Source organism: Nerophis ophidion, linkage group LG18 (genome assembly GCF_033978795.1).
Source record: "Nerophis ophidion isolate RoL-2023_Sa linkage group LG18, RoL_Noph_v1.0, whole genome shotgun sequence".
NCBI lineage: Eukaryota > Metazoa > Chordata > Actinopteri > Syngnathiformes > Syngnathidae > Nerophis > Nerophis ophidion.
The window spans coordinates 50,296,921-50,313,496 of record NC_084628.1 but is presented as its reverse complement, the minus strand read 5'-3'; the positions used below and the strand labels follow the sequence as shown (position 1 = coordinate 50,313,496).

The 16,576-nt window shown below is 39.2% G+C and overlaps 2 protein-coding genes and 1 non-coding gene across 9 annotated transcripts in view; all 3 read right to left on the bottom strand.

Moving 5' to 3' along the window:
- LOC133537310 (oocyte zinc finger protein XlCOF22-like) overlaps positions 1 to 16,576 on the bottom strand; it is a 340,825-nt gene that overhangs the window by 270,107 nt on the left and 54,142 nt on the right. The gene's annotated exons all lie outside the window — the stretch shown is intronic.
- LOC133537307 (oocyte zinc finger protein XlCOF6.1-like) overlaps positions 1 to 16,576 on the bottom strand; it is a 275,459-nt gene that overhangs the window by 242,301 nt on the left and 16,582 nt on the right. The window contains exons 1-2 of one of the 7 annotated variants that reach the window (XM_061878332.1): positions 7,525 to 7,593; positions 1 to 1,673 (exon numbers count right to left, since the gene is read on the bottom strand). The exon at positions 1 to 1,673 is cut by the window's left edge and continues 301 nt beyond it. The exons of 4 other annotated variants lie outside the window; for them this stretch is intronic. In XM_061878332.1, the coding sequence (XP_061734316.1) occupies positions 358 to 1,673; positions 7,525 to 7,543 (1,335 nt within the window). In that variant the 5' untranslated portion in view covers positions 7,544 to 7,593 and the 3' untranslated portion in view covers positions 1 to 357. Of the gene's footprint in view, positions 1,674 to 7,083; positions 7,594 to 16,576 lie in introns of those variants that run through there. 2 more of the 7 variants (XM_061878331.1, XM_061878330.1) reach the window with 2 other exon arrangements.
- trnak-uuu (transfer RNA lysine (anticodon UUU)) lies at positions 11,177 to 11,249 on the bottom strand. Its single transcript has one exon. It is a non-coding gene; the product is annotated as a tRNA-Lys (tRNA).

The following is a 16,576-nucleotide window of genomic DNA, read 5'->3' as shown; positions in this document are numbered from 1 at the left end:
GATTAATAATTACAAATACATATATGTCACACTTCAATATTTCAAACTATCCAATCTATAAATGTAGAAGCATATTAAAAAGATTGTTGGACAAACAACAATGTCACACATGTTATATGTGCTGATGTTGTTAGAAAGTCAAAATGAAAGTCTGGACAGTTTATTTCAAATCCTGCAGTTTCATTTGCTGCTGCTGTTCTCACCAGCACACTTGTGTTTCTTACACTGCTACTTAGAAGACAATCTTTCACCACACACACTGCAACTCCACACTTTCTCTCCTGGGTGTCTTCTCATGTGTGCTACAAGGCTTGATCGTTCACCAAAGCTTCTGTTGCAGATTCAACAGGAATGTGATTATTCACCAGTGTGTGTTCTCATGTGTACTTTCACATATGTACATGTTGTAAAACCTTTACCACAGATTGAACAAGAAAAAGGTTTTTCACCAGTGTGTGTTCTCATGTGTCCTTTCACATCTGTACTTCTTGTAAAACCTTTACCACAGGTCGAACAGGAAAAAGGTTTTTCTCCAGTGTGTGTTCTCTTGTGTCTTTTCAAATGATTACTTTGTGCAAAACCTTTACCACAGGTTGAACATGAAAAGGTTTTTTCACCAGTGTGTGTTCTCATGTGTCTTTTCACATCCTGACTTTGTGTAAAACCTTTACCACAGATTGAACAAGAAAAAGGTTTTTCACCAGTGTGTGTTCTCATGTGTCCTTTCACATCTGTACTGCTTGTACAACCTTTACCACAGGTCGAACAGGAAAAAGGTTTTTCTCCAGTGTGTGTTCTCTTGTGTCTTTTCAAATTATTACTTTGTGTAAAATCTTTACCACAGATTGAACAGGAAAAAGGTTTTTCACCGGTGTGTGTTCTCATGTGTACTTTCAAATGTTCACTGAGAACAAAACCTTTACCACATTCTGAGCAAGAAAAAGGTTTTTCTCCAGTGTGTGTTCTCATGTGTTCTTTCACATGTTGACGTTGTGTAAAACCTTTACTACAGAGTGAACAAGAAAAAGGTTTTTCTCCAGTGTGTGATCTTATGTGTAATTTCAGAGAACTATGGTATTTAAAGGTTTTGTGACAGTGAGAACAAGTGAAGTGAGTGTTGTCAGTGTGACATGTCTTATCATCTTTAGAGTCTTCATCATCAGTGTCAGGAGAGTGTGACGTTGTGTCCTCACTATCTGATAGTGGAGCTAAGAGCTTGTCTGCTTGTGATCCTCCACAGTGGTCTCCATCAGCTTCTGTTGTCATGTGTTGTGTTGAGCTGCTGCTTGGAGGCTCCCCCCCACCCCTCTCCTCACTTTCACCTTTCACCTCATCATCTTCACTCTTCACAGGGACACCAGTCACTGGGAACTCCTCCAACCATTTAGGCTGACTGATGCCCTCTTCCTCCTCTTCCTCTCTAATGTGCGGCGCCTCTTGGTCCTCCTCTTCCTCTTTAATGTGAGGGTTCAGTGGGTTCTCTTGCTCCTTAAAGTGAGGAGTCAGTGGATCATCCTCTTCCTTTTTGATGTGTAAGATCAGTGGGTCCTCCGCTTGCCCTTTAATGTGAAGGGTCAGTTTAACATTATGGGTCTGTGGCGTCTCAACTTCCTCTTTAATGTGGGGGGACTGTGGTTCCTCTTCCTGCTCACGAAAAAGATGTTCTTCGACATCTACGGGACGGGAGAAAACAAACATTCTTGATAAAAGTCCAGCTTTGCTCAGTCACATGAGACATTGTCCTGCACCAACATATGATCTCACAATCTCATCAGTTTCCCCTCACAGCAGTCAGGGTACTTCCAGCTGACACATGAAGAAGACATTCAGGGGAATGCCTTTCCAGGCCAACAACCAATCCTCCTTATTCATATAAAAACATCTTAAAAGTAATTCCTGCAATCCTTAATGGTAGACGCCATACGTGAAAGTGTGCTGTTCTCCCTCTGAATAAGTCATACACACACAGGAAATAATGTACCACATGCCAGCCTCCACACAGTAGTACTAGTGATGAGCTCCCCCTGCTGGTGGACAATAATTACTGTCATTTTCACATTCATCTTTAGAGACATGTCTGCTCTAAAAATAGCATGAGCATAGTCAACATCCATCCATCCATTTTCTACTGTACTGTTCGAGGTCAAGCATGTTGGCCAAAAAAGATGACATCTGTTTTGCTTTCATTTAGATAATGTCACCACAGTTAAACTGGGAAGAAGTAATCAGATTACTGACTACTCCTTCAAAAGATAACTTGTTTACCTTATTAATAATAGTAATATTGAATTAATTTAAAGTGTTTCTAGACACTCAAATTGCGTTGCAGTGAGAACTGAGAAGACATCAGTCATGCAGTCCACCCACTCAATGTGGTAAGCTACATTTAATTATTATAATAATATTAAGTAGATGAAGAAATTCCTGAAAGAATTGTGTTTGAATGCTCCAATGCTGAAGCTGAACTGAAAAGTTGACAGAATGTAGTATGAATGTAAGAATAGTTTAAATGTTGAAGAGTTTGAATCTCGGGAAAACTGGGATTTTTTTAAGTTCTCAAACCAACATGCTTTTTTTGTCCTGACTCAGAGGAATGTTTTGACAGTGGAACGGTTGAAATGGGTTGAACAATGTGAAAGGAGTCATTGCACTAAAGAAGGTTGGAAATAAGGTTAGAAAAAACTGGGAATTCCTGGAAATTTGTCGAATGTGGAAAACTAGTTGTTTGTATTTCCAGGATGAATTGAATGTGTTGAAGGTAGAATGGTTTGAAACATGTGGGAATTGTGGAAATTTGAAAAATGGATAGTTATTTTTAAATGGGGAAAAATGTCCCTAAAAACTGGGAATTCCAGACAATTTCTTTTAATAAGTGTTGAAAGGGAGCACACAATTCCTGAACACACTGAATATTTTGAAGTTGGAACGGTTTGAATCAGATGAAAAATGTGGGAGTTGTGGAACTTTCATTTTATTCCTTTCAATAGGAATTTCATATAAATTTTGGAGAATTTCGGGGAAAGCAGGAATTTTTTCACAAATGCTAAAAAATGTGAATGTTCTGAATGAGTTGAAATGGTTGGTGTTAGAATTTTTCAGATCGGTTGAGAAATGTTGAAGTCGTAACATTTTTGATTGAGAAATGGTTTTATGGAATTCCTTGAATTTCGGGAAAACCGGGATTTTTCCAATTTAAAAAACACATTTGTTTTCTGTCCTGATTAAGAGAAATGATTTGGCGGTGGAACGGTTGAAGTGGGTTGAAAAATTTTATATTTTCAATTTCCAGAATTAGTGGAATATGTTGCAGGTGGAATTGTTTGAATTGGTTGAAAAATGTGGAAATGGTGGCACTTTGAAAAATGGCTAATTCATTTTGAATGGGGAAAAATGTCACGCAAAACGTGGAATTCTGGCAATTTTTGGAATTTGTCAAGGAAACCCTGTGATTACCGAATAGGCTGAACAGTTTGAAGTTGGAACGGTGTGAATCAAATGAAAAATGTTTAGTTGGGGAACTTTGAAAAATGTACCATTATTTTCAATGACAATTTCATGAAAATTTTGGAAATTTGGGAAAAGCAGAATTCTTTTAGAAAATGCTAAAATATGTGAATGTTCTGGAATTTTTCAAATCGGTCAGTAGTAACTTTTTTTTGTTGAGAAATAGAATGATAGAATTCCTGGAATTTTGGGAAAACCAGGAATTTTTCCAGAGAAAAAAACAACTTTGTTTTTTGTCCTCTTTAAGAGGAATGATTTGCTGGTGGAACGGTTGAAGTGGGTTGAAAAATGTGGTCGACACAAAAAAGGGTGAAGAAAGGGATTGAAAAAAATGGGAATTTTGGGTATTCTTCAAAATGTTTTGAACTTGGAAAAATGATAGTTTGAATGTCCAGGTTTAGTGAAACATGTTGAAGATGGAATGATTTGAATCACTTGAAAAAAGTGGAAATGGTAGAAGTTTGAAAAACAGCCAAATTATTTTGAATGGGAAAAATTACTAAGCACTTACTTATTCATGTTTCAAGCTATGTTTAGCCTTGTTCTACAGTCCTTCAGTGATAATAATACCTGTAGGAAATGTAATGTATTTGCTGCAATGGAGGATGGTTGAAGGCGTGATGGAAGAAGACACAGTTTGCTGTCGTGACAACTAATTCCTCTGCTCGGCCAACTGAACATCAAAAATACAAATCAGCGGTTAAAAATCTGGACGTTTGGGGTCTTTGTGAGTGGAAAAAATGTAATTTCACAATTTTGCGATACAAGAAGACCTGGTAATAATGTCCCATACTAAATCGGGGTTTTAAGATTTGATGGGCATGAAGGCCTAGTAGTACAAAGTTTAGTTTCTACACAGTTTGGTGAATATATGTATGTAAGTAAAAATGCCTGCGATGAGGTGGCGACTTGTCCAGGGTGTACACCACCTCTGTTGTGATCCGATTCCTGGATCACATCTTTTGTCTATATTTGAGTCTTTTGTGTTTCTTGTTTATGGTTTGATTCTTCCGATTCTTAGTTCGTGCACTTCCTAGTTTGTATTGGTCACCATAGCGACTTCATTTGTTCCAACTGCACTGGCGCCCGGCGCACACCTGTCTTTGATGACCATTTCTGTATTTATACCTGCCTTTGTTGGGTCTGAGTTCTTCACTTGCTTTATGCAACACTCACGTTTGGTTAAGTTTTTCCTGTTCTGGCTTGCTACGTTCCTTCTTAGCTTCTGTGCGCTCGACACGCGCTTCTGTGGACTTTTTACTCAGTGCGAGCGTTTAGCCTAGCTCCCGGTGAGTTGCACATGCTTTCTTTTGCCTTTGTATCAGTGTTCTTTTATTAATTTATATATTAAATCCAGCTCCTACCTGCTAACTTGCTTGTCTGGTCCCGTGCATCTTGAGTTGACATCCCCACGCATCACAATGTGTTCCGAACGTGACAACCTCCTGCCTGATTGCAGCTGAGATAAGCTCCAGCGACCCCCGGATGGAAAATAGATGGATGGATGGAAGAACAATTCATCTGTTGACTGTTGTCTTATGTCACTTTTGTTAAACTAAAATATTACTTGTTAAACCTTTGTACAAATTTAAAACGATCGCAATGCTAATTTTTGTTAGCCTATCAATGTGGTCGTCCATTGTAGGTTAGCATTAAGCTAGTGGCGCAAAAGCCAACTTTTTTCCTTTATGGTTGTATTGTTTTTTGTTTTTTTTTAGGTTTATACCAAACCGTATTGTTGATTGAACAAGATTGTTACATGTATGTGCAAGTGTTTTGCAGGCTCCTCAAACACACGGCGGAGAGAGCGTGGCGTCACTCCGGTGGGTGTACGGATGTGTCCAAGGTACGTAGACACAGAAAACTCCCCCACAATGGTAATAAACTTCCTCGTCCTCTACACGTCACAACGACTATTACTGTGAAACATGCAACCGTCCCGTCCTTGAGGCGCCCATTTGAAATAGCGACTAAACTACGAAGTTAAAGTTGGAAAATCCATAATCCACAACACATCTCATCTGCTTGTGTTGTTGTGAACGACATCATCCATGTAGGATTAATGTACAAACAGCACAGCAGTCGCAACTTGAGTCTCTCCCTCCTTTTTTTTTTTAACCAGCCTCAAATGGCCTCCACACTTCAAGCTGAGAACAGCAGCACACTTCCCCCTTCACAATAATAGGTCTGACTGCGCTAACAAAGGTTTCAAAAAAGCACCTCACACAAGCATGATGAACTTATCCATGCATTGACCCAAAGTACGGGTCAAATTTGTCCAACGATGTATTTCACCAATAAATGTGAGAGATTCTGCATTTAATTAATAAACATTGTATACATTTTTATTTGACAAAAAAAGCACACACTTAAATGGTAGTAAAAAAAAAAGTGTAAAAGGTAAAAAATGGAACTAAAAACAATTAAAACATAAAACAAAATTTTACTGTCTTTTTTTATTGCCATTGTTACTTAAATTTATGTGAACTATTTTTTTTACTTGTGGTTGATTAGTTACTAACTCATATCCGTTTTTTAAACTATATTTAACGTTGAGTTTTGGTAATGAAAACAAATACTGGTGTTTTCAAATGAATGAATAATTGTGTAATTGTGATTACAATATCAATCAAAATAATGGCGATTATTATTTTTCCCACAATGGTCCAGCCCTAACTGTACCCTTTTTAAACAAAGGGTGCACAATACAATCTATTCTCCATATTTCATTAACTCAAATTTATCTTTCATGCATCTCAAGAATATAAATATCATTCCATGATGTGTCTTTTTCCATCCATCATCCATTTTCTACCTCTTGTCCCTTTTGGGATCACGGGGGGCGGAAGGTGGGCTACACCCTGGAAAATTCCATAAAAACTTGAAACAATGTTTTAAATGTTATCCTAATTAAAAAATATACCCTCCAGTTTGTGGCTATTATAATGAATATTTCTAGAGGATATGCATTTTTACAGCATGTTTTAAAGGGATAGCATTTAAGAAAAAGACTTCTGGGTATATTATATTGATCAACTCATTCTTATTTAGGGGGCTTAGTGAGCGGAATAGAGGTGATCCCATTGACTCCATTGTTAGAATTAGGATAGTTAAGATTTTGCTAATGTTTGTTTCCAACTTAGAATGCATACAAAATAAAAACATATTATTGTCTTACATAAGGATTGTGAAAGACAGGCAAAATAAATAAAAAAAATCAGATCCCCATTGATAATTTTTCTACATCCTGTGAACGGGCTGATGCTGTGGTGAACGTGAGAAAATAAATACATGTCAGGAAAATGCAAATGTCAGCAAAAATGGCTGGAAAAAGTTTTAAAACCTGGTTAAAGATTGTTGGCGGTAAACCCAGAGAGGCATGTGCATGTTGTAAAACGATGTTAGAATTAGCTTTATTATTTGAGTTAAGGGGGCCCCGTCATGGGGGCCGCCCCCGGCCCAGCTCTGACTTGTTCCACCACTGTTCATCCTGATTATATTATAAAATGTAAATGTCATTTTCTTGTAATTATTCAAATATAGTGTTAGTAAAGATGTGAGAGTAATAAGTAAACAAACCTGTTCTGTGTAACACAACTTGATGTTTCTTGAAAACAGCGTCCAGTAGTTGATTGTTTTCCTCTTTTGTTCTAGAAAGTTCCGCCTGGTATTCTGCTATCGTTCTTTCTAACACTACAAATATTTCTTCAACGGCAGCAGTTAGTCGCTGATCCACCAACGCTCTCAACATTTGTAATGTAGACATTTTCACACAATCACAACACTTTACTCTCACACTTGATCTCTACTTAGCGATGTGTTGATAACTTCTGTGTCTTCTGTTAGCAGCTAACAAGCTAAGCTAACTAGCGAGCTAAGCTAACTAACAAGCAAAGATAGCACGAGAAGCAGCACAGTGCTTCTAGCGCATCGAGACCACTTTATCCTTAAATAAAGAATCAAATATGTATTTTATACGACGTAAATATTTCAAACTGGAGAAAAAATAATAGGACTGACTTATTAGCGTCTTTCTCATTCGATGTGCTCTTTCTGATGTCTTCCGTTTACCCCGGAAGCTGGGAATGACGTCACAGCCGGGTGGACGAAGAGGTAGCTCTATATAAGATATTGCCTGCTGTCACTGTTACCATGCTTTTCTTTTACGTAATATTTATTTGAATATCAACGTGATATAAAAGAGTGTTTTGTTTCTAAAAGTAAATTCAAAGTATATCAAACAAAGCTTTATTTTGGGGTTCAGTGGCGCCCCCCTGCGACATTCATTGCAATGACAAGAGTGAAAGTGCTAGAAATTGTAGCGATATTACTGCCTGATTTATTTAAATGTACCCTTCCACGTGTTTTTATTGTTGTTCCCTTTTATATTGTGATAAAGTCCTTTATTTTCTAAACTTGAAAATGTCATACATTCTGAATTCATTACACATCAACTAAAATATTGCAAGCCTTTTATTATCTCAATATTGCTGATTATGGCATACAGCTTAAGAAAACTCAAAAGTCGTATCTCAAAAAATTTGAATATTTCCTCAGACCAAGTAAAAAAGCTGTATGCCATAATCAGCAATATTAAAATAAAAGGCTTGCTATATTTCAGTTGATGTGCAATGAATCCAGAATGTATAACATTTTCATGTTTTTAGTTGCATTACAGAAAATAAAGGACTTTATCACAATATTCTAATTCTCTGAGACAGTCCTGTATTTTTATATAAAAAAACATGAATAAAACATTCAGATGTCACAGAACGTGATGTCGCAGGAGCTCTGTCATTAAAACAAATCGTAAGTCCAGGAAGTGATGTAGTCTTTGCGCATGCGTGGATTTATCGTGTCATGAATTAATTTTAATTTTTAAAAAGTGTGAAACATTAGTTCTAATGCACAAAAGTCTCTTTTTTACGTTAAATCCAAATTCTCACTTTGTGTTCATGATTTCAATTTATTAATTCATTCTTGGAAGATTGTAAAAAATAGAAAAAGCCCTTAAATGACTATATTTATTGGAATTATTTAAGTGGTTTTAAATAAGCAGGTGTAAGTTTATTTATTTATATATTTTTTTATTTTAATCTTTTTCAAATGGTCTCATATTTACTTTTATTTGAACGGGTTTTGTTTATTGGAGGATTGGATTTAATGTGATGTTTGAAAATATTGAAAAAACATTGACTCCAATTGTATTGAAAGTACCTGAAATGAGATATTCTTATTCAAACAGGGATAGTAGGTCCATTCTATGTGCCATACTTGATCATTTCGCGATATTGCCATATTTTTGCTGAAAGGATTTAGTAGAGAACATCCACAATAAAGTTCGCAACTTTCGGTGCTAACAGAAAAGCCTTGCCACTACCGGAAGTCGCATACGATGACGTCACATGTTGATGGCTCCTCACATCCTCACATTGTTTTTATTGGGAGCCTCCAACAAAAAATGCTATTCGGACCGAGAAAAAGACAATTTCCCCATTAATTTGAGCGGGGATGAAAGATTTGTATTTGAGGATATTGATAGCGACGGACTAGAAAAAAAAAAACAAGTTAAAAAAAAAAAAGGCGATTGCATTGGGACGGATTCAGATGTTTTTAGACACATTTACTAGGATAATTCTAGGAAATCCCTTATCTTTCTATTGTGTTGCTAGTGTTTTAGTGAGTTTAACAGTGCTGAATAGTCGGAGGTGTGTCTCCACGGGTGTCTTGACACCAGTCTCTCAGGGGAGTCGACGGCAGCTTTATGGACGGCACAAGCTCAGCTGATCTCCAATAAGATGCGACTTTTTACCACAATTTTCTCACCGAAACCTGCTGGTTGACATTCGGTCGGGATCCATGTTCGCTTGAAAGCGCTCTGATCCATAGTAAAGTTTCACCTCCGGGAATTTTAAACAAGGAATCACCGTGTGTTTGTGTGGCTAAAGGCTAAAGCTTCCCAACTCCATCTTTCTACTTTGACTTCTCCAATATTAATTGAACAAATTGCAAAAGATTCAGCAACACAAATCTCCAAAATATTGTGTAATTATGCGATTAAAGCAGACAACTTCTAGCTGTGTGTGTGTGTGTGTGTGTGTGTGCAGCGCTCATATTTCCTAACAGCCCGTGACGTCACGCGTACACGTCATCATTACGCGAGGTTTTCATGAAAAAACTCCCGGGAAATGTCGAATTGCTCATTAGTAAACTAAAAAGGCAGTATTGGCATGTGTTGCAATGTTAATATTCCATCATTGATATATAAACTATCAGACTGTGTGGTGGCTAGTAGTGGCTTTCAGTAGGCCTTTAATGTGTCTATACATTGTTTATGTATGTTTAATTGTTCAATAAAAAATAACATACATACTCAGAAGCAAAACTTCAAAAAATAGTAACAAAAATGAGCAGAAGCATTTCAATCATAAGAAGAAGTGTCTATTTTTGAACTAACACAACTATGAAGCAAATGATACAATCCCTTGTATTGTCTCATCTTGACTCCTGCCCAGCAATCTGCTCTAATGCATCTAAACGAGATCTAAATCAAATCCAGCTTACCCAAAACAGAGCTGCCAGACTAGCTCTCCATTGCTCATTTAGGACCGGCATTGAGATCATGCATCATGAATTGTGTTGGATGACAGTTGCTGAAAGACTAGCCTGTAGTTTGATTCTATTTTTAAAAAACAACATTTATAAATACCATAAACCTTAAGCTTGCTGCCAGGAATCTTAGCATCAGTTGTCACACAACTTTCCGTCATTTTTAATTTGGACAACCGTTGTTACGGCTATTCTGTTGTTCCAAAAAGTTACAAAAAAATAAAAATAAAGATTGCAGAGTTGCCTTGAGGAGGAGGTTTATGACGCACTAAATTCTTCAATAAGATACTTCCAGATTCAAAATGTTGATCATTTATTTTCTCAAACGAAACAATTTCTCCGTGGTTGACTTTCTATATAATGGAAATAACTTATTTAGTGTAAACAAACTATATCACTCCTCACTCCTTCAGCATGACGGACAGACCAAGGCAGCGCCCAGCTGTGCTGTCTTCTTAATTATAGGAGGAGGAAGTGGCTCACCAGGAGGAGTGTGAGCAGCTGAACACGATAATAATTCATCTAAACATCCAATAATCAACATCATCATTGGCATTGGATTCCATTGTCAAAACACTTAATAAATAAATATAAATAGGCTCCAAGAACTGTTATTTTGTTTAACGGTGTATCTTTCCTCATGCCAATGTTTGGTATTTAACTGACGCTTTCATCGGGCTGTTTCAAACACAAATTTGTTGTCTTAAGGGTTTGTCTTGGACTGTATAACTTGAAACTGAGAGTAATAAAGCTGGGCTCAGTGTGATGTGAGGGTGCATCTAACACACCTACAGCAAAATATTAACTACAACTTTTTCCATACAGTTACACTGTCTAACAATTTGACTTTAAAGTATTGCGTTTAATCCTTCAAATGATCACATTAACGCTCTCCCACCTGAACTAAAGTGGATGTGAGGGAGGTTTTTGGTTTCAGTTTTTCAAATGAAATAGAGAAAAAGCAATCACTGTTGAAAACTGTTCAAATTTAATACAGGTACAAGGACTGCTACCACGGGGCAAAGGGATGTATTTTAAGAAGTGTAAAGAGGTTAACATCAGCCACTTGAACAGGGACTTGAACCCTGGACCCTCAAATTAAAAGTCTGATGCTCTGCCAACTGAGCTACCCAGGACCTTGTCAATGCTGATTTTCCCAACATCTGAGATATCATCCATATTGGCAATCTCGGGTCAATCAATCAATCAATCAATGTTTACTTATATAGCCCTAAATCACTAGTGTCTCAAAGGGCTGCACAAACCACCACGACATCCTCGGTAGGCCCACATAAGGGCAAGGAAAACTCACACCCAGTGGGACATCGGTGACAATAATGACCCAGTGGGACGTCGGTGACAATAATGACCCAGTGGGACGTCGGTGACAATAATGACCCAGTGGGACGTCGGTGACAATAATGACTATGAGAACCTTAGAGAGGAGGAAAGCAATGGATGTCGAGCGGGTCTAACATGATACTGTGAAAGTTCAATCCACAATGGATCCAACACAGTCGCGAGAGTCCAGTCCAAAGCGGATCCAACACAGCAGCGAGAGTCCCGTTCACAGCGGAGCCAGCAGGAAACCATCCCAAGCGGAGGGGGATCAGCAGCGCAGAGATGTCCCCATCCGATACACAGGCAAGCAGTACATGGCCACCGGATCGGACCGGACCCCCTCCACAAGGGAGAGTGGGACATAGAAGAAAAAGAAAAGAAGCGGCAGATCAACTGGTCTAAAAAGGGAGTCTATTTAAAGGCTAGAGTATACAAATGAGTTTTAAGGTGAGACTTAAATGCTTCTACTGAGGTGGCATCTCGAACTGTTACCGGGAGGGTATTCCAGAGTACTGGAGCCCGAACGGAAAACGCTCTATAGCCCGCAGACTTTTTTTGGGGTTTGGGAATCACTAACAAGCCGGAGTCCTTTGAACGCAGATTTCTTGCCGGGACATATGGTACAATACAATCGGCAAGATAGGATGGAGCTAAACCGTGTAGTATTTTATACGTAAGTAGTAAAACCTTAAAGTCACATCTTAAGTGCACAGGAAGCCAGTGCAGGTGAGCCAGTACAGGCGTAATGTGATCAAACTTTCTTGTTCTTGTCAAAAGTCTAGCAGCCGCATTTTGTACCAACTGTAATCTTTTAATGCTAGACATGGGGAGACCCGAAAATAATACGTTACAGTAATCGAGACGAGACGTAACAAACGCATGGATAATGATCTCAGCGTCTTTAGTGGACAGAATGGAGCGAATTTTAGCGATATTACGGAGATGAAAGAAGGCCGTTTTAGTAACGCTTTTAATGTGTGCCTCAAAGGAGAGAGTTGGGTCGAAGATAATACCCAGATTCTTTACCGTGTCGCCTTGTTTAATTGTTTGGTTGTCAAATGTTAGAGTTGTATTATTAAATAGAGTTCGGTGTCTAGCAGGACCGATAATCAGCATTTCCGTTTTTTTGGCGTTGAGTTGCAAAAAGTTAGCGGACATCCAATGTTTAATTTCATTAAGACACGCCTCCAGCTGACTACAATCCGGCGTGTTGGTCAGCTTTAGGGGCATGTAGAGTTGGGTGTCATCAGCATAACAGTGACAGCTAACACCGTATTTGCGTATGATGTCACCTAGCGGCAGCATGTAGATGCTGAAGAGTGCAGGGCCAAGGACCGAACCCTGGGGAACTCCACACGTTACCTTAACGTAGTCCGAGGTCACATTGTTATGGGAGACACACTGCATCCTATCAGTAAGATAAGAGTTAAACCAAGACAGGGCTAAGTCTGACATACCAATTCGTGTTTTGATACGTTCTAATAAAATATTATGATCGACGGTATCGAAAGCAGCGCTAAGATCGAGGAGCAGCAACATAGATGACGCATCAGAATCCATCGTTAGCAATAGATCATTAGTCATTTTTGCGAGGGCTGTCTCCGTCGAGTGATTTGCCCTGAAACCGGATTGAAAGGTTTCACATAGATTGTTAGACGCTAAGTGTTAATTTAACTGCTCCGCAAAAATTTTTTCAAGGATTTTTTAAATAAAGGGAAGGTGAGACACCGGTCGGTAGTTTACCATGAGGTCAGGATCGAGGTTAGGTCTTTTAAGAAGAGGATGAATAACCGCTTTTTTGAATGCTAGGGGAACAGTGCCCGAGGAGAGTGATAAGTTTATAATATTTAGCACTGATGGACCTAATAATACAAAGAGCTCCTTGATCAGTTTCCCAGGAAGAGGGTCAAGTAAGCATGTTGTCTGTTTTATTCCATTTATACGTTGTAACAATTCCTCTAATGTTATTTCCTCAAAACGAGAGAACGAGAGAAACTATTTTGGAGGGCAGTATCCGCCGTATATACCATCGTGTCAGTGTTAATAGAACCCCGTTGTAGCTGGGACGCATTGTCTTTAATCTCCTTTCTAAGGACTTCAATTTTCTTACTAAAGAATTGCATAAAGTCATCAGCTGAGTGGGTGGAGCTACTGGAAGGAGTCCCTTGTTGGGTTAGCGATGCTACCGTACTAAACAAAAATTTAGGATCGTTTTTATTACGGTGGATGAGATTTGAGTAATATTTAGCTTTAGCTAAGGTAAGCATGCGTTTATAAGTTATTAAACCATCACTCCATGCTTGATGGTGCACCTCAAGTTTAGTCGTGCGCCATTTGCGTTCCAGCTTTCTACATAATAATTTCTGAGCTCTAGTTTCTTCTGTAAACCACGGGGTGCGCTTTTTTGGAGCCTTTTTTAACTTTAGCGGTGCTATGTTATCAATGGTTTCGCGCAGGGTGTCTTTAAAGTTGTTAGTGAGGTTATCAATAGAGCCCACATACTTTGGGAATGGTGCCATTACCGAGGGCAGTAGGTCAGCAAGAGTTGTCGTTGTGGCTGTATTAATGTTGCGGCTGCTATAGCAGTTATTATTATTATTAGTTTGACGAACATGCGTCTGAACCTCGAATTTTATAAGGTAATGATCGGACAATACTTTAGTATACGGGAGTATCGTAACTTTGGAGACGGTGATACCCCTGACAAGCACTAGGTCTATCGTATTACCGTTTCGATGCGTGGGTTCATTTATTATTTGTGTGAGACCACAGCTATCAATTACAGTCTGGAGCGCTACGCACGGTGGGTCCGATGGGGTATTTTATGGATATTAAAGTCCCTCATTATGATTATATTATCGGCGTGAAGGTGAAGGTGAAGGTGAATCAGTCAGCATGTTCAGTGACAAGGTGGCAATTATCCATCCATCCATTTTCTACCGCTTATTCCCTTTTGGGGTCGCGGGGGGCGTTGGCGCCTATCTCAGCTACAATCGGGCGGAAGGCGGGGTACACCCTGGACAAGTCACCACCTCATCGCATGGCCAACACAGATAGACAGACAACATTCACAATCTAGGGCCAATTTAGTGTTGCCAATCAACCTATCCTCAGGTGCATGTCTTTGGAGGTGGGAGGAAGCCGGAGTATCCGGAGGGAACCCACGCATTCACGGGGAGAACATGCAAACTCCACACAGAAAGATCCCGAGCCTGGGATTGAACCCAGGACTGCAGGACCTTCGTATTGTGAGGCAGACGCACTAACCCCTCTTCCACCGTGTAGCCCTTGCCAGAAGCATTTTACTTCAATTTTTAGTGGAGGTTAGCTGCAACAGGTAGAGCTGGTGAAGGCCCAGGCTGCAACAAATAGAAGGTCACTAGATTTTAAAGTCCAACATAAGCAGTCAGTAAAGCCCTGTTTTGGTAGTAAGCCTCATGTAAACTGTGTGTTCCTTTGGCCTAAGATGTTTACGATATACAACTTGTACTACAGTAAAATCAGGCTTCACATAGGGCTAGTGGTGCAATGGATAACGCGTCTGACTACGGATCAGAGGATTCGAGTTTACAGATGAGAAGATTCTAGTTTCAACTTCTGTCTATCTTGTTGTTATTTGTCAATTGAACTGAAACAAAAGTCAGTACCATTTCTTAGGGACTGTTTTTTTGCTTTTAAAATAAATATCTACTAACTGGAACATGCATAAGTTGTCTTTTTTATTGTGAATAGATAACTGGAAGATGTATCTGTTGGTATACTCGGGACATTCAATCAGAATAAAGTGGATGAGGAAAAAGGTGAAACAAAACAAATCTTGCCTGAGCACGGCTTCCTCTTGTTAGAGTAAAACATGTTGGGGCTTGGTCACTAGCATTCAAAGTAGTTGTGACTATTCTGTCTATGAACATGAACAGGGAAGCAAACACATTATCAGTCTGGATGGTTTGTTACAGCTGTGATGGTATAGTGGTTAGTACTCTGTGTTGTGGCTGCAGCAACCCTGGTTTGACTCCGGGTCATGGCACCATACCCTTTCATCAAGCTGTACTTTTTTGATGATGATTTTTGAAAAAAGAGGTATGTTGTTCCCTCTGGTAAGTGGTTGAACAAGATGTGAAACCAACCAGGTACTCTGGTGAAATTAAAAATATCTATTTGATGTCATTACAGTATTGTCCTTGATGCATCATTTAATATGACTGATGTGTGCTTTGTGCTGTTACTTTATCACTTGGTAAAATTGCATTATAAGCTCAGTCAATCAATCAATACTTTCTTTCTTTAGTTTATTTCGAATATGAACGTACTTACGGGCTTCACGGTGGAAGAGGGGTTAGTGCGTCTGCCTCACAATACGAAGGTCCTGAGTAGTCGGGGGTTCAATCCCGGGCTCGGGATATTTCTGTGTGGAGTTTGCATGTTCTCCCCGTGACTGTGTGGGTTGCCTCCGGGTACTCCGGCTTCCTCCCACCTCCAAAGACATGCACCTGGGGATAGGCCCCTCCCACCTCCTATGACATGCACCTGGGGATAGGCCCCTCCCACTTCCAAAGACATGCACCTGGGGATAGGTTGATTGGCAACACTAAATGGTCCCTAGTGTGTGAAGTTGTCTGTCTATCTGTGTTGGCCCTGCCATGGGAAGGCGACTTGTCCAGGGTGTACACCGCCTTCTGCCCGATTGTAGCTGAGATAGGCACCAGCGCCCCCCCAAAGGGAATAAGCAGCAGAAAAATGGATGGATGGAACATACAACATAATACATCAGACAATTTCATATCATTTAACATTACATCATGTCCGAAAAGGAGTAGGAAGAAGCAAAGCTATTAAAATGAGTTGACTGAAGCTTTCTTAGCCATGTCTCTTTCTGTCATTAAACTCCCAAGTCCATTATCAATCCATGGGGCAGACTTAGTCTTGACTGAAAACTTTTTCAAATGGGCATGCTTGTCCACAACACTCATGTAAATTAACATAAATAAATCCAGTGCAGCCTCAGGGTCTCCCTCACTGCACACCTCCTTCCAATTTAAACAGCATATTTCATCAATAATACACTCATCAAATCTCTTATAAGACCTTGTAAAAATATTTTTTGCTTTAGGTTTAAGAACCC